The sequence below is a fragment of the Cloeon dipterum genome, chromosome 1, assembly GCF_949628265.1.
Source record: "Cloeon dipterum chromosome 1, ieCloDipt1.1, whole genome shotgun sequence".
Taxonomy (NCBI): domain Eukaryota; kingdom Metazoa; phylum Arthropoda; class Insecta; order Ephemeroptera; family Baetidae; genus Cloeon; species Cloeon dipterum.
The window spans coordinates 13,783,188-13,804,517 of NC_088786.1; the positions used below are offsets into that span (position 1 = coordinate 13,783,188).

The following is a 21,330-nucleotide window of genomic DNA, read 5'->3' on the forward strand; positions in this document are numbered from 1 at the left end:
TCATCAAGAAATGTGGATGCCGTCGCAACCAATCAGAGCAAAGCATTTTCGTGCATGATAAATTCCGCCGAATTTTGGCGTCGATTTTGAGCCGGCGGCGCCGTTTTACGGCTTTCCGCGGCGCCGTCCACTGTCCGCAACAATTGCTTACCTCAGGTCGGGACGAGCTCGTGTAGTTCTCGAGTGATATGACTGCTTTTGCATCACCGGACAGCCGCCATATTATGTAATTGCTAGTCATAATAAGTCATAATTAATTTCACGTCATTCTCGCTGGTCTTGTTTTGCGATTTTCCATCTCTATACGACACTATAAATCAAAAGAAACGATTATACCATTTTTCGTACGCACTACGTACTCGCTAAACACTCACAATCGAGACCAAGTGCAATTTTTGGTAATTTTTATGACCTTCTTACTCCAGTTGTACACTAATTACCACGAGAGGGCTCTGCTGCGCCAAAACAAAAAAATCGAGTGGAGGCGTCAAAATTTTAAAATTCACCACCCCTATCGGGCAGTCGTAAGCCTTCTGAGTTGGATCATGTAAAATGGTCCGGCTTTCCACCGCCTTCGCACAATTCATCGTGCATATTTGCTACTCGTGGGGGCTGCTGACTCTATTTACTTATCCATTCCATAGAAACGTGAAGAATCAACAACACCTGCCGGTCTTTTATGCCTTCGCCATTGGCTACATTTCATCATTTGTCGGATTTTTCAGATTTGGTTAGTTTGTTTTGTAAAAGAAAGAAAATTGTCATGTAAATTGTCCTGTTTATTTTTTAGTGAATTTTTGGACACCATCGGCGTATCATGTAACTTCACGAAATTAAATTAATTTTCCTGTTTACATACCCAGTTTACCGAATCTTTTAATCTAATCAGTCACATGAAGAGAGTTCAAATTGCTAATATATGAATTTGTTAAAATAATTTAGCACACCCATGGATGGAAGTAAGACTGCAGAACGTGGACTTGAAGGTGGCGGCCCTGTCTCAGTCCCTGTTTCCTGCCCTGGTTGCCACTGAACTTGTGCTGAAGCAGTGGCCTTCAATACTGCTACCACAGGACCACTTGATAAGACTGACTTGCCTCTTCATTATTCTGATGGCTTCTTTCTGGCTCTACGAAAACCAGTCTTCCCAGAGGCACTGGCCTATTTTAATGATTGAAAAAGACACAATCACCACCAGGAAAATATTCGTAATTATTACTAAAATTATATATAATTTAAAGTTGAATAATCTATCAATTTCAGGTCGCTCTGGCACTTGCCGTCTCAATTGTGAGTCAAAGCTTTGATGGCATTGTCGGATCTGTCTTTTTGATGCTCGACTACCTCTTTGTTGGTACTGTGGGTCTCTTCTTTGAAGTGCCATCAAGAGACTTTCATTCCTACTTACAATGCTTCTGCAATTATCATATAATTCAGGCAGTCATTGAGTGATTTTCCAAGATTTGAAACGTGTATTACAATATTCCATTATTTCATAGACAAAGGTTCACAAAATGTGAAGAGATGATGCATTAAGCCATCATTTAAATGTTTATAATGAAGAATGTGATTAGTAATTTTAATTAAATGGTAAAATCTATACATATACCTCGAGACCCTTTATTTTTAATAATACCTTATAGCAAAAAATGATATATATGTAGTCATCACTTCACCGCAATCTTAAATATTAATGCTACTTTCCAAAATTACAAGTGCAACATTAATCGAAGAGTAAAATGTATGAGCAAGGGAATTTTAGCGGGCATACAAGTTCTTGGAGGAGAATATAGATGTCACGGTGCGTTGAAATCGAAGAATATTAATTTCGCTCTAGCGGCGGCATTCACAAGTAGGAAGCGACGTTCAAGTCACGCAGGTTGCATAACCCACCAGGTGTTCCAACGAAACAACTTTACTAACATACAAACCCTTAACACAATTCTTGTAAAAAAGCAGACTATTTTATCTCTGCAAAATATAATGTACTTAATGGATATTTAATAAGTTTATCTGAAGAAATAAACCCCAGTATAACTTGCAATTATTCAAATAATGAAGATTGTTTTAATTATGGTTGATAAAGTTTTTTCAGGACCTTCAAAAGCGAAGCTCCACAATTCCAGTTTTTAATGAATGTGAAGGATTTGTAAAAATTGTTTCGTTTTTGCACTACTTCATGGTATGTATTTCAAATGCACAAAAAATTAATCGTCATTGATATAAATTGAAATGGATGAACGCTAGAGAGTAGCTATAGATTACATCCCGTGGAGTTCAAGAAGAAAAGAGTTTCTGTATTTTCGTGCCAATTATTCAATACATTTATTTCAACGCACTTAACTAAAAAAAAGCAATGATCGCTTTATGAAAAACATGGGAAATCTGGTTTAGTGCTATAATAACGTCCCGTCCAGAGAGAACGCACTTTTCTCTGGACATGCAGGCTGGCAGCTATGGTCAGCATGGATTTCATGCAAATTTATCAATTAGCAGAGCTCATTAAAGCAGCGTGTTGTTTCACGAAGCGGCAGCACGAGTTCCCCTCGGAGAGCAAGAGAGAGAGAGAAAGAGTGTATTCTGGTGAGGCTTTACACACCACCACGCCCTAGCCTAGTGTAAACCCTCATAGGTTCCACGCAAACCAACCAGGAGACCGTAGGAGGAGCCTCGGCTTTATTTATTCGGCTTTTTATCAAGCTTGTTTAATCGATTTTAACTCTGATACCAAGTGCACTGGATTATTTCGCAACGAGAGCAGTCGCTGTTTCAAGTGCACAAATTATATTGTGCATGGAAATTGTCTGCAGTGCTCTCTATATTTAATGAATGGATTTTAAGTGAATTCAAAAAATCTAATTTGATATGGTGTTTTTGACATTATTTGATATACCCTTACCATGACTGATGTTGACATTGATTTGCTCGAAAAGGATAGACAAACAATCTCTTTTTAAAATCTGTTTTTGCATCATGGGATATTGATTTTGATGATGCGAGATTGTGTGATAAACCTGGGCTTGAAAATAGGAAAAATTTATTTTAATGTGACAAGATCACAAATATGTAGCAAATTAAATCACAAAACAGAAAATTGTTTGAGGAAGCATTTAAGATATTTGTTTTGAACATTTTACCTTTTCTGCAATTGAAATAAAGAAAACACCTCTTAATGTTTTTGTTTTCAGAGCTGTTAATTGATTTCCCGGTTTAAAAACTGGGAGAAAGCCATCGCGAAAGTCATCTAGTCAATATTAAACAATAGTTCGTAAACAAAAACATAATACCAAACCTGGCCTTGTAATTTACCTAAACGAATCAAAGCCATAATGGCTGAAATTGCAATAAAAACTATTAGTGCTGGAAATTCGACGTCCTGTGACCAGCAGCGTAATTGAAAGAACAATAAAGTAATAAATATGGTTTCGCGGGCCACAATACACAAGATTTCATCCTCGTTGATTAAGAGCGCTGTTATATATAATTTATTAATAAATTATGTACAATTTATTAATAAATTATATTTCAATTTCCTGCGGCCGTATAATCTTGGAAAATGTCTCATACCATCAGAGTTGTAATATTTTCCTTCCAACTTAATATATTTGTCACTATTTAAAGCACCCACATTAAATTTTATCTTTTCATTTTAAGAGATGTTTTGTGTTAATAATCAGATATGCCTTTAAACCTTTAAAACTATTATAAATTTGAATAAATTCTCTTAGTCTGCTGACATGATTAGAATTGACCAATAAAAGAGCAAAAAACGATAAATCGTCCAGTCTATAATATTTATAATCGCTTTGGACTGAAAAGACCCAACTTGATTATTTGTACGTTGTTAATTTCTTCTCTGCAGTCTGCGCGGAGCTGTTCACTTTCATTTCGGTAAACGCGGTAAACAAATTTAAATAACTCTTAATATTCGTATTTGCATGGTGTAGGTCGTCTCATACTGACTCAGCGCTCCTTAATTGTTACTTTTATACTTGATTTTAGCATAGATTTTTTAATCCTTTATTCTTTATAAAAGATTTATTAGACTAAAACAGTTATAATCATTTGAATCTTAAAATTTAAAAAAGAATTTAAATTAGACTGCATCCTTGTTGCCCAAAGTTATTTAAAAAACGAAACGCTAGTCTGGTTTTTAATTTCTCCGATCTCCGAGTGAAACCCCCATCCTCGAATAATATAATTTTTGCTCTTTAAAATGACCTTTTTAGCAGTGGAATAAAATCATTGAAATCTTCAAAAATTTGTCGCAGTCTATATTAAATGTAATTTACTCTGCAAACCAAGGAAAAGCACGATCGGTCGGTGCAGAAGTAATTTGAGTGAGCACACAAAACACCAGGCAGCAGGCAGACGGTTTGGTATGGTTTGCAGCGCGGAGAGAGAGCGAGCGAGCGAGGTTAGGCAACCGGGCGCATTTGTGTGCGGCTGCTGCATAAGCCAAGGGTGGCATAGGCGTGGTTTGCGTGTGGGCCGTCTCTGGCCGCCTGCGTTCTGGCAGGGGAAGTGGAAGGCCTGGCCGTCGCGGTTCCTCTGGTTGCTAGCCATCTCTCCTGTTAGTCGCGGTTCCACTTGTGCGGTGAGTCGGTGAGTGTGCGTATGTGTGCATCGAGCCTGCCAGCCAGCCAGCGTCCTCAAAAGCCGAACCTGCGAGTGTACCTGATTTCCACCTTCTCTGCAACCTGTGCCAGTAGTGATATAACTTGACGACGAGTTTAATTAGCAAAGAACTACTTTGACAGGGGAGCTTCAACCCACGGACTTTCTCAAAAATTCAGGTATGTATGTTGAGGCATTGAGGCAATAGTGAAAATATTATCTTATCACGGCGAATTTATTTCCTAAACCTGCGGGACGGACATTTTTTAAATCCTTGAAATTCTCTCTTATGAAAAAACAGCAAAGAATTTGCTACGAAGTTCTATAAACATAAGTAGTGTATTAAAATCCGAGCATATTTTTGCAATACCATCAAAACGTTTTTGGTTATACATTGTAACTTAAAGCATACTAAAAAGTCAAGGGATGCAATTAAAAACCAATTCTTCATTTGGATTTAAGGCTCGCATGAGGGTAGTAATTATATTTTTTTCGAAAGAAATTTAATCAAATTCGTTATCAGCCCATTGCAATGGCATTAGCTGTGAGGGCGACTGTTGACGGTTTGCGGGGAGGCGCGCTCATGGTTTTATTAAGTCTGGTTTTGTGTGCGATTGCAGGCAGAAGGTGACCGAGGCGGCCACACGGCCAGCATGTGGGGACCACGCCCATGTGACCCGGCGGCTGCGGCCGCACTTGCGGGAATGTTACCCTTTGAGACGACCATCGGCCTCTACGAACAGCCGAAACCGCGCTTCATGTTTAAAATGCCGCGTGTTGTGCCAGACCAAAAGTCCAAATTCGATTCAGATGAACTCTTCAGAAGACTCAGCAGAGAGAGCGAGGTTAGTAACTTTTTTGACTTTCTTGTCATAATAATTGTAACTTTGACAGTGTTTGTTAATTAAAAATATTTTTTGATAACATTGTTTGAGCTATGGAACAGATTTTCTCGAATAGCTGCACTTTAAATTATTACTTATAAAGGATCATTTCTGCGTGTTATTGTTGGGAGAAAATATCAAGTTTCGGGTTTCGGGTGGCACTATTCGCGTCTAAATTTAGGTGCGAAAAGGAGCTAGAGGACACAGCAACACACCCTAAATTAGGTGCGGATAGGGGCTAGAGTGTTCTATGATTCTATTCACTCCAAATTTAGGTGCAAATGTGTATAGATGTAGCTAATTTTTTTGTTTTGTAGACACATATATACATTGTACGCTTTATTCTCTGTTAAAAGCTACTCTATATGCGAGAAAGAAAGCTCAATTTAAGTGCAAAAAATGTAACTCAAATTGAAATCAGATATGGATTCATGAAAGAAATAGAATTTTTGTTCTGGAAGCATTGGACATTTCACCATGCTGCAGCACGTGTCTGTTTTTGCCTGATTATATTATTTTCCTAAAAAAAATGTGAATCAAATAGTTCTCTGCAAAGCAGGTCGACAGAATCCTTGCTATGTGACCTTTCAACTGGTGCAAATTTAACCGGTATATTTTTCAAGGAAATGACGTTTACGCTTCAACTTCCTTTAATGTTTTTCATTTCACTCTTGTTGTTTTGTTTTACAATCTCTTTCCTCTTTGCCTGTCATTGGTAACAAAGATCTTAAATAGTTTTTGTGTGTCTGCTTGGAGGATACATCCGGGCTAGATTAATTAATTAGAGGAGGAAACTTCTGTGCTTTCCGACAGACGTCTAAGAAATGAGAGATGCGTCATGCAGCGCGAGTGATTCGCTACGAACTCCAATCTGGATACAAAAACCCTGACTGATTACATTTATTTTATTATTTCAACTAATTATATAAACATCTATTTCGTTCAAATTTGAAAGCCCACACAAATAAATTTCTTTGCAGACTACATTTTATAGCGCAGTAAAAATGGAACAACCTTGCAATGTTTCACAAAATTTTGTATTGTACGGCTCTCAATATTAGAAAATTTGAGGACCATAATTTACAAAAAGCATTTAAAATTACTATGTTATTTGGTTTGATTTAAAAAAATCAATCGAATATAAAATCCTGTTCTTTAACAACTGTTATTTAATGTTGATTGCTTCCATTCGGTTGTTGAAGGTTCGCTACACAGGATTCAGAGATCGACCCTTGGAGGAACGCCAAGTGAGGTTTCAAAATGGCTGCCGGGAGGGACACACGGAAATTGTAAGTACGCCGAGGGTGTTTGTGCTGTGCAATGCCGAGGGGGTGTATCGTGATGCTGCTGCTGCTCGCACAGCAGAGAGGATCCCTGGGGCGATATTTAGTAGCTTTAGGGTAAAAAGCGCATGAGCATGAAAGAGCTCATCGATTTTTGACTCCTGAGACCCTCACTGCAACGGATGTGGATGTTCTCTCGGAATTTGCCGCACTCATTCTGCGAGCAAAATTCCATATCCTTCAAAATTGCCCGATTCCTAATTTAAAATAAAAAATCCACAGCCATAGTAATATAATAAAATTACTTCTTGTTGTTAGTGGGAATTTTACAAAACTTGAGGAGTTTAAGGACCCCTAAATTATTTGACAATTTGTTTTGAAAACAAGGGCATAAAAAATGAAAATGAAACGAGCTGTTGAAATATAAAATGCAACTATACATGTTCACAATATTACTATACGGTGTGTTATTGTTGTTTTTGCAGGCATTTGTGGCCACTGGCACAAACCTCCAACTTGTTTTCAACCCAGTCATTAATGGCTATGCAGTGCCCGACCTTGGCAGAGAGTGCGACTTCGACAAGGAAATTGGCAAGGTAATGCAATTGCAATTTTCTACCATTTCTTAGACAAGGCAATAAATAGATCTTGCACTCACGGATGTATCTCAAGTAGAGTTAAAAGTTTTTACTTATTGTTCGTCGCGCTCGTAAATGGGCGCCTTTTTAAACAACCAGCATGATATAGTTTGGAGCCATAAATAAATTACCCGGCGATAAAATCAGATTCATCAGACAACATTAAACGACTGCAGTGCAGCTTAAAAATCTATTTCACACTGCGCTGATAAGATCTTGCGTTGTAATTGAGCGTTTCGTTTCCAGCTGTTGCTTTGTACTGATCTCACGTTGGGGGTGCTATAAAATTGTTCAGAAAGATCTCCACGCTGAGATTGATTCACGAACTGAATATCATAGGCATTTCAGCTCGGAATTTTTAAGCTCAACACTTCGCAATCAGATTTTATAATTTGACATCTTGAAATTCAAATCCTTTTCTTTTTGGCACGTGCCTTTGAATTGCAGAAAGTGATTCTCTCTAATGAGTAAATATATTTGCAAAACCATTCTGCGTTTTGTTTTCCCGCATTCATTCTTTTCGCGCGCACTGAGCCAATTAAGTGAGCTTTAATGATGATTGCGCACAATAGAAAACGTTCTCTTGATAAAAAAGGGAAAACACTAGAGGCGCGGAGGAGATGCGAACCGAGGAGGGTCGCACGTGCAATTCGATTATTATTTTTATTATTGTCACGAGGAGAGTTCTCGTCGGCATTAATCACTACGCTGTGTATATGCAAATCAAATGGTGCGTGTCTGCTTCATAGATATATGCCTAGGCACACACTCCCCGCGCGCGCGGAAAGCAAATAATAGCATGAAGAGTAGATCCAAGAGGCTCTTGAAATCGCGGCGGCAAAATATTTGACAAACCCCTATCGTGCTGAGCAATTCCTCCCCCGCGCCTCTTTTTCCTGAATAATAGAGAGTTTTCTTTATGACTGGGGCGCAATTGTTCGCGTTGTTGTTTGTCCTTTTACATTCCTTTAAGGGATGTATAGAGCTTTAAGAAAAAGCACCCTGGAGTCAACTAAAGAGGCACATATGGCAACAAAAACGTTGTCAAAAAATATTTATTGGTTTTTATACCTTACCAGTGTCCACGTAGAGCTAATGAGAACACAATTCCGCATTGAGCCGCATGGCTTGAAACCAGAAAAGTTTTTGACGACCATAATTGAAAAAAAATCTCTGATTCGTTAGAAATGTACAAGCGGGTTAAACAAACATTTACGCGTCGTGTGGTGAATCCTGAACATAACATTTTATGCCTCAGGGCTAATCGTATGGCCGGTGACATAATTATATGAATTACAGCAGTGGTAATTTGAGTATAGGTGATTAACGGGTGTAATGTTGTGCCAGAGTAAAGAAGAGAAAAGGTGCGTGCAATTTCATTCATTCAATTCACCCCATATATGCGAATGAAAAATACATATTTCGGCATCACGTTTACATCCGTTTCGGATTAAAGGAGCATTGAAGCCTATTGTTGGCGATCAAAGAACGAGGCGGGCCAAAATATTGTGGCTCAATAGAATTATTTTATTTTGCCAACAACGAACTCTGAGTTGCACGCAGCTTGAAGGTCCAAATTAAACCATAGTAGCCGACGATCCTTTATTGGACTATTATTTGAACAGAATAATTTAATTTGCTGGTCCGCAACCTGGGTGGGTTTGTTCTTGACGTGCGGGAGAAGCTCTCAATATCACACTTGATTACATGTGTTCCCGTTGCCCGGCTCCTCGCATCAGATATGTCTGTCAATTGGGCACGTGCTGCCGTGAAAATTCGCGTTTTACGCAGCACACACAAGGCAGATGAAAAGAGGCCGGCCGACCGGCCTTTTCATATGAAAAATTGATGACCACCTGGATCAAGAGCCTTTTCGGCCTCCTGTCACAGCCAATCGAGCTGAGGGGCCAATCAGTCGTGAAATATGGATGCATTTATTGGCTCCAAAGGCGATCTGGTCAGTTCTCAGGCAGATGTTACACGTGGGCTCGGAATTATTAAATTCCACTGAGCGGATCATGGTGCTGTTGAATGAGAAATTACATAAAATACGGATTAAAGTGAGCTCTGGTCTGATCCTTATGTTTCTTTGGGTCTTTTTAGTATATTATCTATATTTTTACGGCGCCGAAGTTATAAATTTCTTCATCAACAGCAAGAAAAACTCAAAGCCACTATGTATTATTAGTCAAAAGCCGAGGATGCTGCCCTTTATACAGTTTTTATAATGCAGTCGATGATAGGAGTATTTTATCAATTTGGAATTCCTGTCGAAAGCAGGCGTGACACAAAAGAGCCGCCGCCGTTCCCAATGGATCTGGACCGACTCAGCACTTTTTTCTATAAACTGAGCTGCATTTCCGCGCGCCGAGCCAAACAAGGTGAAAATATTTACGGAAAATAAAGCTGGATGAAACGTGAATGTTCAAGTGCCTGTGTCATGCTCTCGCGGGCATTGTGTACTAAAGTTGGACGGAATAAAAGGTCCAGTGAAGCGAGCCCTCTTAAATGCGCTCCCCGTCGTCCGCCGCTGCTCCTTCTCTGCCCGAGCTCTGACAAGCAAATCTCGCGGCTAACAGATTACAAGTTTTAATATTTTATTGCTTGCACATACACACTTAAAATATAAGTTAAGCCATTTTGTGTTCATTTCGCTCATGTTTTTGTTTGTTTTACATGAAAGTCGATTTATTTTGCATCTTTTTTACTGTTAATAATTAAGTATTGATTTTTTGTACAAAAGCTTCATTCATTAAATAACTCTCTAAATTGATCTAAAATGAAAGTTGTTTGCAGTTGGCAAAAATAAGAGGTCCGTGTTTGATTTACATATCCAGTTGCCTTTTGATAAATAATTTAGCGAATTCCAGCAGCCACTCCAAAAGCGTGCTCCTTTCATCATCTAAATAAAAGCATGCCTCTCGCAAACGATCCGAATTCCGCAGATTGACTCACTCACTGGCATGCATATAGTGCGGAGGCGGAGATGAAATAATTCGAGTGCAAGACGGCGTGGCTAATCGAGAGAGGCGATTCGTGCTTCTCATATAACACACACACGTATATTACAAATTAAAAAGCCCGGCGTGCCGTCGTGATTAATGCTTCCGCACAAATTAATTTGGAGAAAGAGTTAGCAGCACAACAACATGGGAAACGTGCAGTTTGAATAATGATGCGCCTTTTTTAATAATCGCTTTTTTAAGCAGAACATCATAAGAGAGAGAGAGAGGGAGGGAGAAGGGAGAGAGCTGGGATATAAAGTTGAAAAAAGGGAGCAACATCTGCTAACTACGTACGCGAGGGCACTGCTGCTAAAAGGCACTATATCAAAACTGCCGACGACGAGTGAAAAAAGCTGCTGACCGACCCTCCCATTGAAAAATTCGAACGGCAACACATATACACACAGAGAAGGGCAAGGGATCAGTGTTAATTACACGCTGATACAGCAGTGTTCTGTGACCCCTCTCTAGCGAAATATTGTATTTTGTGTCAACACCCAAGCGACCAGTTTTTCCTTCATTAATATTACCGTTAAATTTGTTAATTGCTGTTGTCGCCTCGTGTGTTTAATTTGAGAACAAAGAGACAAGGTGAAAAAGTAGTGTGTGCACAAGGTGATTAACGTTGAAAAATCACCCAGGCCATGTCAGACTTTTGTGGACTTGCATCGGGGTGAATTTAAATAAGTTGGACAGAAATAAAAGACTCATTTGCATATTATAGGGCTTGATGCTGTACAATTAATTTTAAGTCGAATTCATTGGTATGAAGAAAAGGAGATATTTTTTATAGTGTTGGACATGGAAAATGTATTTTACTATACTATACATGAAGTTGGGGAACGGAGAGAAAATCCCTTTTATCCTGCTTGTGTCATAGGACATTTTTTAGCCATAATGGACACACAAATATTTCTTTGCAACGCCTTCAACTGTGACAGGGTATTTGGTAGAGTTAAATTGTAAAAAACTAAACAATAAATAACATTTTGAAATATCTGGAATGACTAAGTATCACTTGTAAGAGTTTTAACATGTAAGAAACTAAATAGAAGACTATACAGTATTTCCACATTTGTATAGCAGTCAGACCATCCAAAAAGTTATGGCATAGTTCTTTGCAACGCACACTCATCTCACAATCAGGTGCTCGCGGAAACCCTGATTTCATGAATGGGTTTCCCCTCAGGAAAAAGCACCAAACTCGCGGCACTTCATGGCACGCACATACGCACACACGGCAAAGGAGCAAAATCTTCAAGCTTTAATTCTATATATGTGAGTCTGTGTCAAAAGTCGGCAGATAAGCGTGTGTTTGTAGGGTCTCTAGAAACGATTATGACTCATTTTAGAGCAGCGCGGCATCAACCTATAAAGGCTTCCACTTCCAAGAAGCGTTGTGTTTTTTTCCTGTCCGAGAGCGAGGAAGATGATATCCCCCGCCGCCGTTTTTCTCTTCCCACATTGTCGGTCTTTTTTAATCGCAGCGGAAAAGGCAGAAAAGGAAATCGAAATCACTAGAGAAAAATTGATACCAGGAGATTATTTGTTCGCTTCGAGGCGGGCGATGTATACGAGTAGTGGTTTTTACTGCTGTTGCCGCCAATTTACGAACCATCAATACAACCAATTTGGAAGGAGATTCAACAACGAACCTGTAGGCGAAATAATATAAGGCTCAAGTATTTTACAGCAGCATAATAAGAATTTTGTTTCACGCATAGCTCTTTGATTTGTTAAGCTGTGATTTTTTTAGTTTCATAGCTCTTAAGAAATAAGCAAGTTAATATTGATTTTCCATAAACTAAAGTTCATTTTTCCTTTCCAACAATGAAGATTTTTTTTAGAAAGTTAACTTATTCGGCTATTATACATATTATGTAGCAAGATAGATTTCTCAAGAAAGGAAAAGTAGTGTTTTTTATATATTTTTCATATTTTTATTGAGACTTTGGTACAACGAGACAAAAGATTTCATAACGTTTCAAAAACGTGATTGTAATGCATTGCAAGTTCAGGATCCGTGACCCTGCCAGTCGATTTTGAAATTATATGGTATCCCTGTATCGTGTGTCATTTAGCTTGGTCGGCAGCGATTTGTGCTGTGCTGCTGCCTCCACTTTTCAGGCAGCAGATGCGCAGCAATTAGGCTAAAAGTAGCAGCCGCAGCGACCGGCCGTCCTGGGGGGACGTGTGGGCCCCCTGAGCCGTTTGTCGGGGTCACGACTCGCCCTAGGGCAAGCACGCGCGGCTTCTCCGAAAAGGCAGCTCGTCTCAATTGTTATGGAGTCACCGTTCAAGCAAAACACAGTTTTCTTTCTTTCCTCTGATATGAGCAACGAGAAGGCATATCGCGTTTCTCTGAAGAGGAAGTACGCTATAAAAACACAAGAAAAAGCAGGCGGCGCGAGAGGGGGATTTTCCTCCGCGCGTATTTCAGCAGTAACGCTCAATTAGCCAGTAATTAATGTTTCGACACTCAGAGCGATTTTCCTCTTGGAACACTCAGATTTCTCATGCAGCTTGTGCGTGAGTAAATATATCTGGGCATATACAAAATGAAAAAACGTATATAATAACAAATATTTTAAGCTAACTTTTTATGGACTGTTTGAAATATTTTACGATATGATGCAAGTGCAATAATACATCGTTTGTTTTATTCTGAAAACTAATTAATATTAAAATTTAAACTTCAAATTCCTCTCGGGTTAACTTTGTAGCATCTAATAAAATATTTATTCTGATCTCTCAAAATATGAAGAGAAAATTGCTCAAAAATAAATCACACTGAGACTGAAGATATTTAAAAAGAAATAGAAAACTACACATGTTTTTCAGACTAGGACGTTCGACTCAAAAAAACTTCATTTTGAAGATTTAAACGTTATACCCTTTTGCTATAGAAAATGTTGTGCTATTCCTACTGCATCTTAGATTTAAAACACGGTTAACGACGAAGCATAACCATAAATATCGCTAGCCATAAAGGCAAACATCTCGAACAAAACACTGAATATTCACGCGATTTAGACGAACAACAGCGATCCGTCATAACTGGAAACGTCATATTTCGCTGCTACCAAGCACAAAAAGCTGCCAAGCACTCACGTTTTTCTTTTTCACTCATATTCACTCACCCTCGGCGCGCTTGTAAACAAACAATTACGCGCCCTTCGGCGGCACAGCATCCCGCTGCAGCAGTCGTCGACGTCTGTTAGCATCACAGCGAACGAAAAGTCAGTCGCGAGATTATAATAGGCGCGCGGAAAAACGACCGAAAAATCACCCGCGGCGTGCATTTGTTGTTCGCGCGCGACAACGCGTGATGGCAACTTTGCTCTCGGTGCGCTACATGACGCACTTTTCATTTATTATCGCGCGCGTCTACAGGGAGGTCTTTTTTGCCGACGGACGTGCGCGGCCAAAGGGGTTAAGCTTTGCTTGGTTCCTTTGAACCGTGTGCAGCCGCTTTAATTGGTAATAGCCGGCTCCACGACAGGGGGTTATTTCGGATCGGACGAACGCCTTTTGCTAATTCGATTTTTTCTACCTCGCAGCTCTCGATTCAATTAAATCGCTGGCCCCGCGCTTTCACCCCTTTTGCCTCCGATTTTGAATGTGCTGGAGCGGAAGTAACTGAATTTATTTGGGGAAAACCGTGAAGGAAAGTTTTTTTGTAGTGATTTTTTGCTCCTCGTCTCTATAATTTTTACCAGGCGTGACGTTTGAAGGATTCCGTTCAGTGAGAAAACCATTCCAATTTTGGAGAAAGCTTTTACCATTCCTGGTGTGCTAACTAGGTCTAAGTGTGGTTAACGGCTGGCTGTCAATATGGGTAAAAAATGCTGCGATATGGTGTGTCTGATTTAAAGAATAAAAATACACACAATTTTGTTTTTCAATGTTAAAGTTTCATTTTTGAGAAACCCCAGGTCTGTGCCATGTCATTAGGTGTAGCCGTGAGTGGCCTTTTTCTGAAAAAAGCAATTTGATTTTATTTCATGTAACCTCTCCTCCAGTAGTTTACAAAGGAGCTTTGAAATGCTTGTTGTGTTTATGAAAGACTTGCTTTTTCTGTACACATTCCTTTTTCTTTACAACCACCATGGTTGAGATTTTACCAAGCAAAAGAGAAACCTTGCAAGGACGCGTCGCTTTTCAAACGAGTTATTTCTCCTGAAGTGTCAGTTAGAGGAAAACAGCCAAAATTTATGACTTCAATGTTACCAAATGCACTTTGAGCAATAACATTTTTTACACAATCTACACCTCCTCTCTGCTCTAGCCCCGGGCAGACGGGCAGCGCACACAAGTTTTGCTGCGAGCGTAAATGTAAAAAAGCTCGCAACTCACTCCGCTGAGCTAGCCAATTAAGCTGTTGATTTTTCAATAAAGATAGAGACTCGCGACTTTGATGTTTTAGTTTAACGTTGTTCCTCCGTTCCGACGAGATTTTATTATCTGTTTATTTGTTTTGAGAGCTGGCAGCATCGCTCAGAAACGAGAGTACACAGCCGGCCCTCGTAAAATTAGGCGTCAAATTGCGCCTGCTGCGTGTGTGTTACTGCTTCAAATAAATTCTGCCCGATAAATTATAAATAAATCTGAGGTGGCACGTTTAGAAAACACTCGCTTCCTTTCCAAAACTATCTCTACTCACAATAATCCATTTTGACTCTATTTCCGTTTTGAAGATTCAATCTTAGGAAAACGTACCAAGCACATTTGATTTCTCTGCTATTAAAAACTCAATTTTATTATCTTCATTGTATATGATGTCAGCGAATGATTCGGGAATGACTCAAATCATGCTTATCGCGCTAATAATAATATTTTATTTTAGGTGGTGATGTGTTTAGCTATTAAAGATATTCATATCGTGACAGCACCGATACATAACGCAGTTAAAAGGCGTTTTAATAGATGCCAGGACCTCATTATTCAAACGTTTAATTAATTAGAAGCAGAGACCCCAGGGAGAGGAATAAAAAAGCAGAGACGTTCACTCTCCGATGATAATTTCGACTCGAGACAAATCGCAGGCGTGAATATGATGAATATTCGGATGATGCCGCCGTGGCTTTTTCTCAGAGCACAACGCGGCGGCGTCGGCTTTTTATCCGCTCTAACAAAAGTTTCCAGCTGTGGTACAAATGAGACAATAATCTGTACACACAACTCACACTTTATATAATGCGATATGCACCTCGGCATCACAATCAAGCTGCGGAGAGCAAAAAATCGGATTCGGGAGAAACGTGTCCAGCTCTTTTCCCGCATGCCAAGCAAAAAAATATTGCTCCGACGCGACTCGCTTTTCTCAGACAATCTGGAGTGAATAACAAAGAGACCGAAATCTAATAATATGCATCTTGACTCTGCGGGTTGCGGAGAAAATAGCTGCTTGCTTGAAATAATGTGCTAAGACCGAATTAAGCTGTGCAACAAACCCTTATATTTACATCCATCCAGAATTAATTTTTAGAAAAAAAACAACATACCTGTTGTGTGGATTATTTTCTTAATAAAAAAATCGATTCCAGTATAATTCCTACCTCCGTGATTGCTGCAAAGACGCACATAAAAAGTTTGCAATATCAATGCACTGTCAAGAGGGAACGAATCCACGCTATTACTTAAATGTGTGCCATTATGCCAGCGAACATAATTTCCTTTCTTTTTTTTACTCGATTCCACAAAAAAGGAAAGCGAGACGTATAAAATAATGCGATTGCGATGAAGGCAGCTGAAAGGCAGGCAATATGTAGTGTGATATATAAAAGGGTAAATCGTGATTTCTGCGGAACTACGCTCTGGGGAGCGGCCAGATGGGCCGCAAGCGTACTAAAACTGTTCATCCACGCTCAAATTGCATGAGCATATTTTTCGCAGAGCAAATTATTGTATCAAATTTACTCTATTTACCGTATTTGTGCTTACTCTTTATTTGGTGTTGTAGTCAAATGGCAATGATCCTTTTCTTCGGTATGTCAAAATTGAGATCATTGTGAAGATGCGATCAAACCTTTTCCGTGAAAGAATAATTCGAATAATTCAATTTGACCTTCCTCATTTTTACACTTACGTTTTTAGCGGTGCTGTAAAAACGTTTAGCATTAAACTGCTTGTAGTGCAGCACAAATTGAGCAACCTTAATATATTTATGCAGTCGTAAAATCCAAAGAGTTATTACGAATGTACACGCCTCGTTTTACGACCAACAGACGGATGATTCACCTTTTACTTCCGTGGAAATGCGTGCAAAAAGTCGGAGTGGAACCAAATCGCTGAATGTCTCAATTTAATCGCGTGCGCTTTCTCACGCCTTTTTTCTACACAAATCGAAAAAAATGTGTGACTTCATTCGCTGAGCAAATATCAACCCCTAAAAACTCACCCCCTCCAAAGCATGACTTCGTTTACGTACCCGTCATCGGGATGGCGAAAAAAACAAAGCAGCAGAGCAAGAAACAAACAAGATCTGTTTCAAAAAGATCATTTGCATAATGTGAAAGGCCTGCAGACAAAATTACACGCATGCTTCTTTTTTCACAAGAGAGACCGAGGACGTGTGCAACTGACTTTTTTGCTATTATTCATAGCACACTGACGGTAGCTGCAACGTGACTTGGCAGATCATTAATTAATTACTTTAAGGGAAGGCAGTTGCTGATATTTTGAACCGTAAATATTATTCCTTCTTTATAACTGACTTTGCCGATCGAGTGGAATTTGAGGAATTATATTGGCGATTGTGTGGGTTGAATCGTGCGTGATTTGTGCCTCTTTCCCTCCGCTCACAACACGAAAATAAAATATGTGCGTGTGTACAGCAAGAAATGCACCTGAATGAAAATGTCACCACTCAAAGAGGGAGGCAAAAGTCACGCCAACGATCAAGCCGTTTTATTATCAAGAAGCGGAAAACGTTCTTTTCACCCTCAGCGTGCTCATTGAAATTATGACGTGTGTATCATTTCAAGAGCATCTGTACGTTGAAATCTGGCCAGGGGCATCGGACTTGTTGTCAAAAGATGCGTCAGGAATTCATTGGACAATAGTAGTTTTGTGTATTGTGTGTTTACCAACAATATGCGATCCCCGACTGGCTGACCCTCATTTATCATATGACATTCAATTGGCTATATATCACTTTTTACCTTTTCAATCCATGGTCCAAGTTTTTTTACAATATATGTTGTATTTTGTTTCATTTTTTGTACAGCGTGCGTGAGAAATGAATTTTCACAGGGCATTCTATAAAAAAGCCTGAATCTTTTATTCATACAGTTGGGAAATAAATATTATTATTATATTAAATTTGTTTATTTTCATCTAATTGGAAGTTGATATACATAATATAAATTCATAGATCAGGTTATCAGAAGCCAAAAATCAATAAAACAGACTGTAGTCGTCGCGATGCGCCCGTTCAAAATTTTAACTTAACACAACTTCAGATGATCACAAAAAGTTAAAAATTCACTCCACAATTGTTGCTTCAGAAGCGCGGGAAACTGCGCGGCAGTGCAGTCTTTGAGCACAGCGGCAAGTCGTTCCAGGATATTACGACCCTGAAAGAAATATGCCGAAAACGCTCCGGGTATATTGAACCGTGAAATTTCCAATTAAAAAAAGGGACACAATTTTTTCCCAACTGTTACACTGCAAATCAGGGGTTAGAAAATGTCACTGCGCTGCAGTGAGAAAATGTCAACCCACCGCATGTCACTGCTGCGCGGTGCGAAAAACTCACCTTTGACATCCCCAGGTATAGTGACATACGGCGGGGTGAGATTTTCTCACTACAGCGCAGTGACATTTTCTCACCCCTGACTTGCAGTGTATATATGCAAGGGAAGTGCAGTGACCTCTGCAGCTTTTTATTCTTCGACTTCGAAAACCTGCGTTGTTGGGAAACATCACTTTTGTTTGCTGGGACTATGCTTTCGCCACAATCCCATTGCATACACCTTTTTTTAACGTTCAATTTTTTAACTGCAAGTGAAAAAACTTTTGAAATAATTGTTGTTGGCCAACAAATTGCTCCAACAACTTTCCTTTTGATGTTGCGTCTAACTAAGTGCAATGCTCCATTGTAATATGTTTCATTTTACTTTACACAGCTGTACCAAAAATATTTGTAATTCGCGGCAATTCGATTCGTTCAAATCGTACTCCCTACAAAAAGAAGTGAGAACCTAGAGTCTGATAAAACAGCAAAATTCGTTTATTCCGCTACTGTCAAAATGGAATGTGCTATATAAATTTAAGTTTTGCTGTTTTAGCAGACTGTGTTTTCGAGAAGTGATCACTTCTCATAGCTGGGAGTAAGATTTGAACTTTTAAAATTTATCAGTTTATGAACTTTGAAAACAGGATATTAAACAGTCAATATTCAAGTAAAAACAGAACGGTATAGAAAATAGTAGTAAATTTTTTCTGAGATAATGAAAATAAAACATAACAAGTTTTGACCAGTTTTTATAGGGAGCTATCAAAATCGTCACTTTGCTCATTTATTTTATCAAATAGCAGGAAACCCCAAGCAAGAAATCTTGCTGTACGTGTGGTTTTCCTTTTCCTTTCAAAAAAGTTAATTAGCGTTTTCCTTGTCGCAGCAGCTGATAAAAATATTTATATAGCTGCGAGCATTTGTCCCAATCCGAGAGCAGCAATATTGTTTTCATTGTTGTAATATAATGATCTGCAAAATCGATCAAGTTGGTGACGGAGGCTGTTTCGCTTTGCGCAGGTTCACCTGAGAGCTCACTTCATAATGAATGGCGTCTGCGTGCGGTGGAAAGGCTGGATAGACCTTGATCGCCTCGACGGCGTTGGCTGTCTCGAGTTCGACGAGGACAAGGCCCAGGTAAGTGCAAAATTGAAACACAAACACACACGCATCCCCCAGGAATTCGATTCAAAGTGGCTTGGGACTCGGGACGCTAAAGTCGACTCGAGTTTCAGCTTCTTCCGCTCGCTATTGAGTATTGCGTCGCAGTGACGCCCTAAGCAAATGAATAGCAAGTTTTATGCATGATTCATAATTTTTGGAAAATAATGCGAACCTTAAGTGAGAGCAATTTTGATTTTTCTTTTGTCAATAAATTCTCCAAGTAGTGCTCTTAAATAAACACTATAGCTCTTTACATACTATATTTTCTACTTGTACTCAAACAAAGTTCATCAGTGATCTCTATTTGCATCACTCTTTGATAACAGAAAAATGAGCAACCGCACTTCTGAAACACTAACTTGAATTGTTTTTAAATTGAAAAATGGAACATACTTTTTTGTTGATATTAAATATTTCGCGGATTTGTTTTCATTTTTTATATTCGCATATTATTTAATATTTCATGTTGTTGCTTTTTTAATTCATAGAGGCCACCAATTTAATTCATTTAAAATCATGATCTCAGTTTAAATGAAACTAAATCCGTGTTCAATCGTTTTTAAGAACGAAGACTTGATTCTGCGAGACCAAATCGAGCGGTACAACCAGAGGTTGCGGGATTTTGAAGATAAGCAACGAGTCTTCCGCTCACACCCGCAGCTGGACCGACCAGAAAATGATATCGAGGCTTTGGTAAGTGATTTCATCAATACAAAAATTTAACCTAGCTCGATACATTCTTACTCGCATTCAAATTTTAATTACCATATTATGCAGTATAGATGCTGAGCATTAGTGATTTCATGCAACGACAAAGCGCATGAAAAGGTGAATTACTTGAGTAGATGGTTCCACAATATATAACAATACCCAAAGTTAGCTTTTTCGAGAGGATTTGTGCTCTCTGAGACGAGAGATAGCGGCATTGCTTATTATTAACAACGGATTTTGAAATCTCGTGCCAAAGGGGACATTTTTAAAAGGGCACCAAATCCGATTATAGCATCAGCGTACACATACACACACACACACACCCTCTCACTCTCAGCGGGGTGGGGGAGGATCAGCGCGCACACTGCCGCGGGCGGACCTATACATATTTCAAAGGACATGAATGCGCATTACGAAAGGGTTGTATAGTCAAATGTGCATGGGAAAGTGCTGCGAAACAAAACCCTTTCGCAAACAAACAGAGAGCAGCAGAAATATTATGGGAAAAAACGAGAGAAAGGGATGCAGAAGAATGAAGTTTTTGTATTGATAAAGGCTTTGAAAGGTATAAAAATTCTTCTTTATATTGAGTTGTTTGAGTTAACGCCAATTGATTCCAATTATTTTCAGAATTATTTATATGTGAGCAAGCTGAGCTCAAGATTGGTATTCACTCTTAATTAAATGGTTTGTGTCAATATTGGCCTATATGGAAACGAATCTCTTTCTTCATTTTTAACGTCAGCACAGCTTAACTTTTGGGCGTACAATATTTTCTTTGCATTTAAAATCAAATACTTCTTGAAGTTAAATAGTATTTTTTTTTAAATTATCAATTGCAGCTAAACTCGATAGTAAGAGAACTATGCAGTAATGTTTAACGTTTTAAATGACAAATTAAGACTATAACACAACAAAAAAGGCTAAATTAAACATTATTATCTTAATTGGTTGGCACTGACTATAGGTTTACTATCTTGCTGTTTAGTAATTTATCACCAAAACGTGCAATCCTATAGCGCTGGTTTAATCACTGCCCTAACAAATTGAATCGGGGAAGGCATAATTTTAATTACCATCGCCAAAAAAGTTCTGTGGGCTATTTTGTTTTTAAATTATCCTTACGAAGCTTTGAATTGAGCAAATAACTACATGCGTATTTCTTCTGTAATCGCAGCAAATATAATTAAACTCAATTGTGGATTGATCACAACATACACGCCTCATTTAAAGGTCACCAAAATAACTTCACAAATACAAACAATATTACCAGCAGAAAAATCTTCCAAT

At 38.9% G+C, this 21,330-nt stretch overlaps 2 protein-coding genes across 3 annotated transcripts in view; both read left to right on the top strand.

The window, feature by feature from the left end:
• Positions 1 to 32: 32 nt before the first annotated feature.
• On the top strand, positions 33 to 1,608 carry LOC135948319 (uncharacterized). Of its 2 annotated transcripts, XM_065497533.1 has the most exons (4): positions 33 to 226; positions 645 to 730; positions 943 to 1,208; positions 1,264 to 1,608. In XM_065497533.1, exons 1-4 carry the CDS (start codon positions 189 to 191, stop codon positions 1,450 to 1,452), a joined length of 579 nt encoding a protein of 192 aa, XP_065353605.1. In that variant the 5' UTR covers positions 33 to 188; the 3' UTR covers positions 1,453 to 1,608. The 2 variants fall into 2 exon arrangements, with proteins under 2 accessions (XP_065353605.1, XP_065353604.1); XM_065497532.1 differs by lacking the exon at positions 33 to 226 and having other exon boundaries at positions 392 to 730.
• A 2,970-nt stretch (positions 1,609 to 4,578) lies between these two features.
• Positions 4,579 to 21,330, top strand: part of LOC135947693 (protein big brother-like) — a 29,094-nt gene continuing 12,342 nt past the window's right edge. Inside the window, exons 1-6 of the mRNA XM_065496584.1 lie at positions 4,579 to 4,796; positions 5,238 to 5,462; positions 6,704 to 6,790; positions 7,270 to 7,380; positions 19,186 to 19,302; positions 19,894 to 20,022. Coding sequence (XP_065352656.1) covers positions 5,271 to 5,462; positions 6,704 to 6,790; positions 7,270 to 7,380; positions 19,186 to 19,302; positions 19,894 to 20,022 — 636 coding nt within the window. The 5' untranslated portion in view covers positions 4,579 to 4,796; positions 5,238 to 5,270. The remainder of the gene's footprint in view (positions 4,797 to 5,237; positions 5,463 to 6,703; positions 6,791 to 7,269; positions 7,381 to 19,185; positions 19,303 to 19,893; positions 20,023 to 21,330) is intronic.

Bases quoted from the DNA above. Each gene is read 5' to 3' on its own strand.
- LOC135948319 (XM_065497532.1), top strand. From the start codon at position 553: ATGGTCCGGCTTTCCACCGCCTTCGCACAATTCATCGTGCATATTTGC. The intron at 731-942 runs GTTAGTTTGTTT...AAAATAATTTAG, and splicing joins TGTCGGATTTTTCAGATTTG to CACACCCATGGATGGAAGTA. The intron at 1,209-1,263 runs GTAATTATTACT...TATCAATTTCAG, and splicing joins TCACCACCAGGAAAATATTC to GTCGCTCTGGCACTTGCCGT.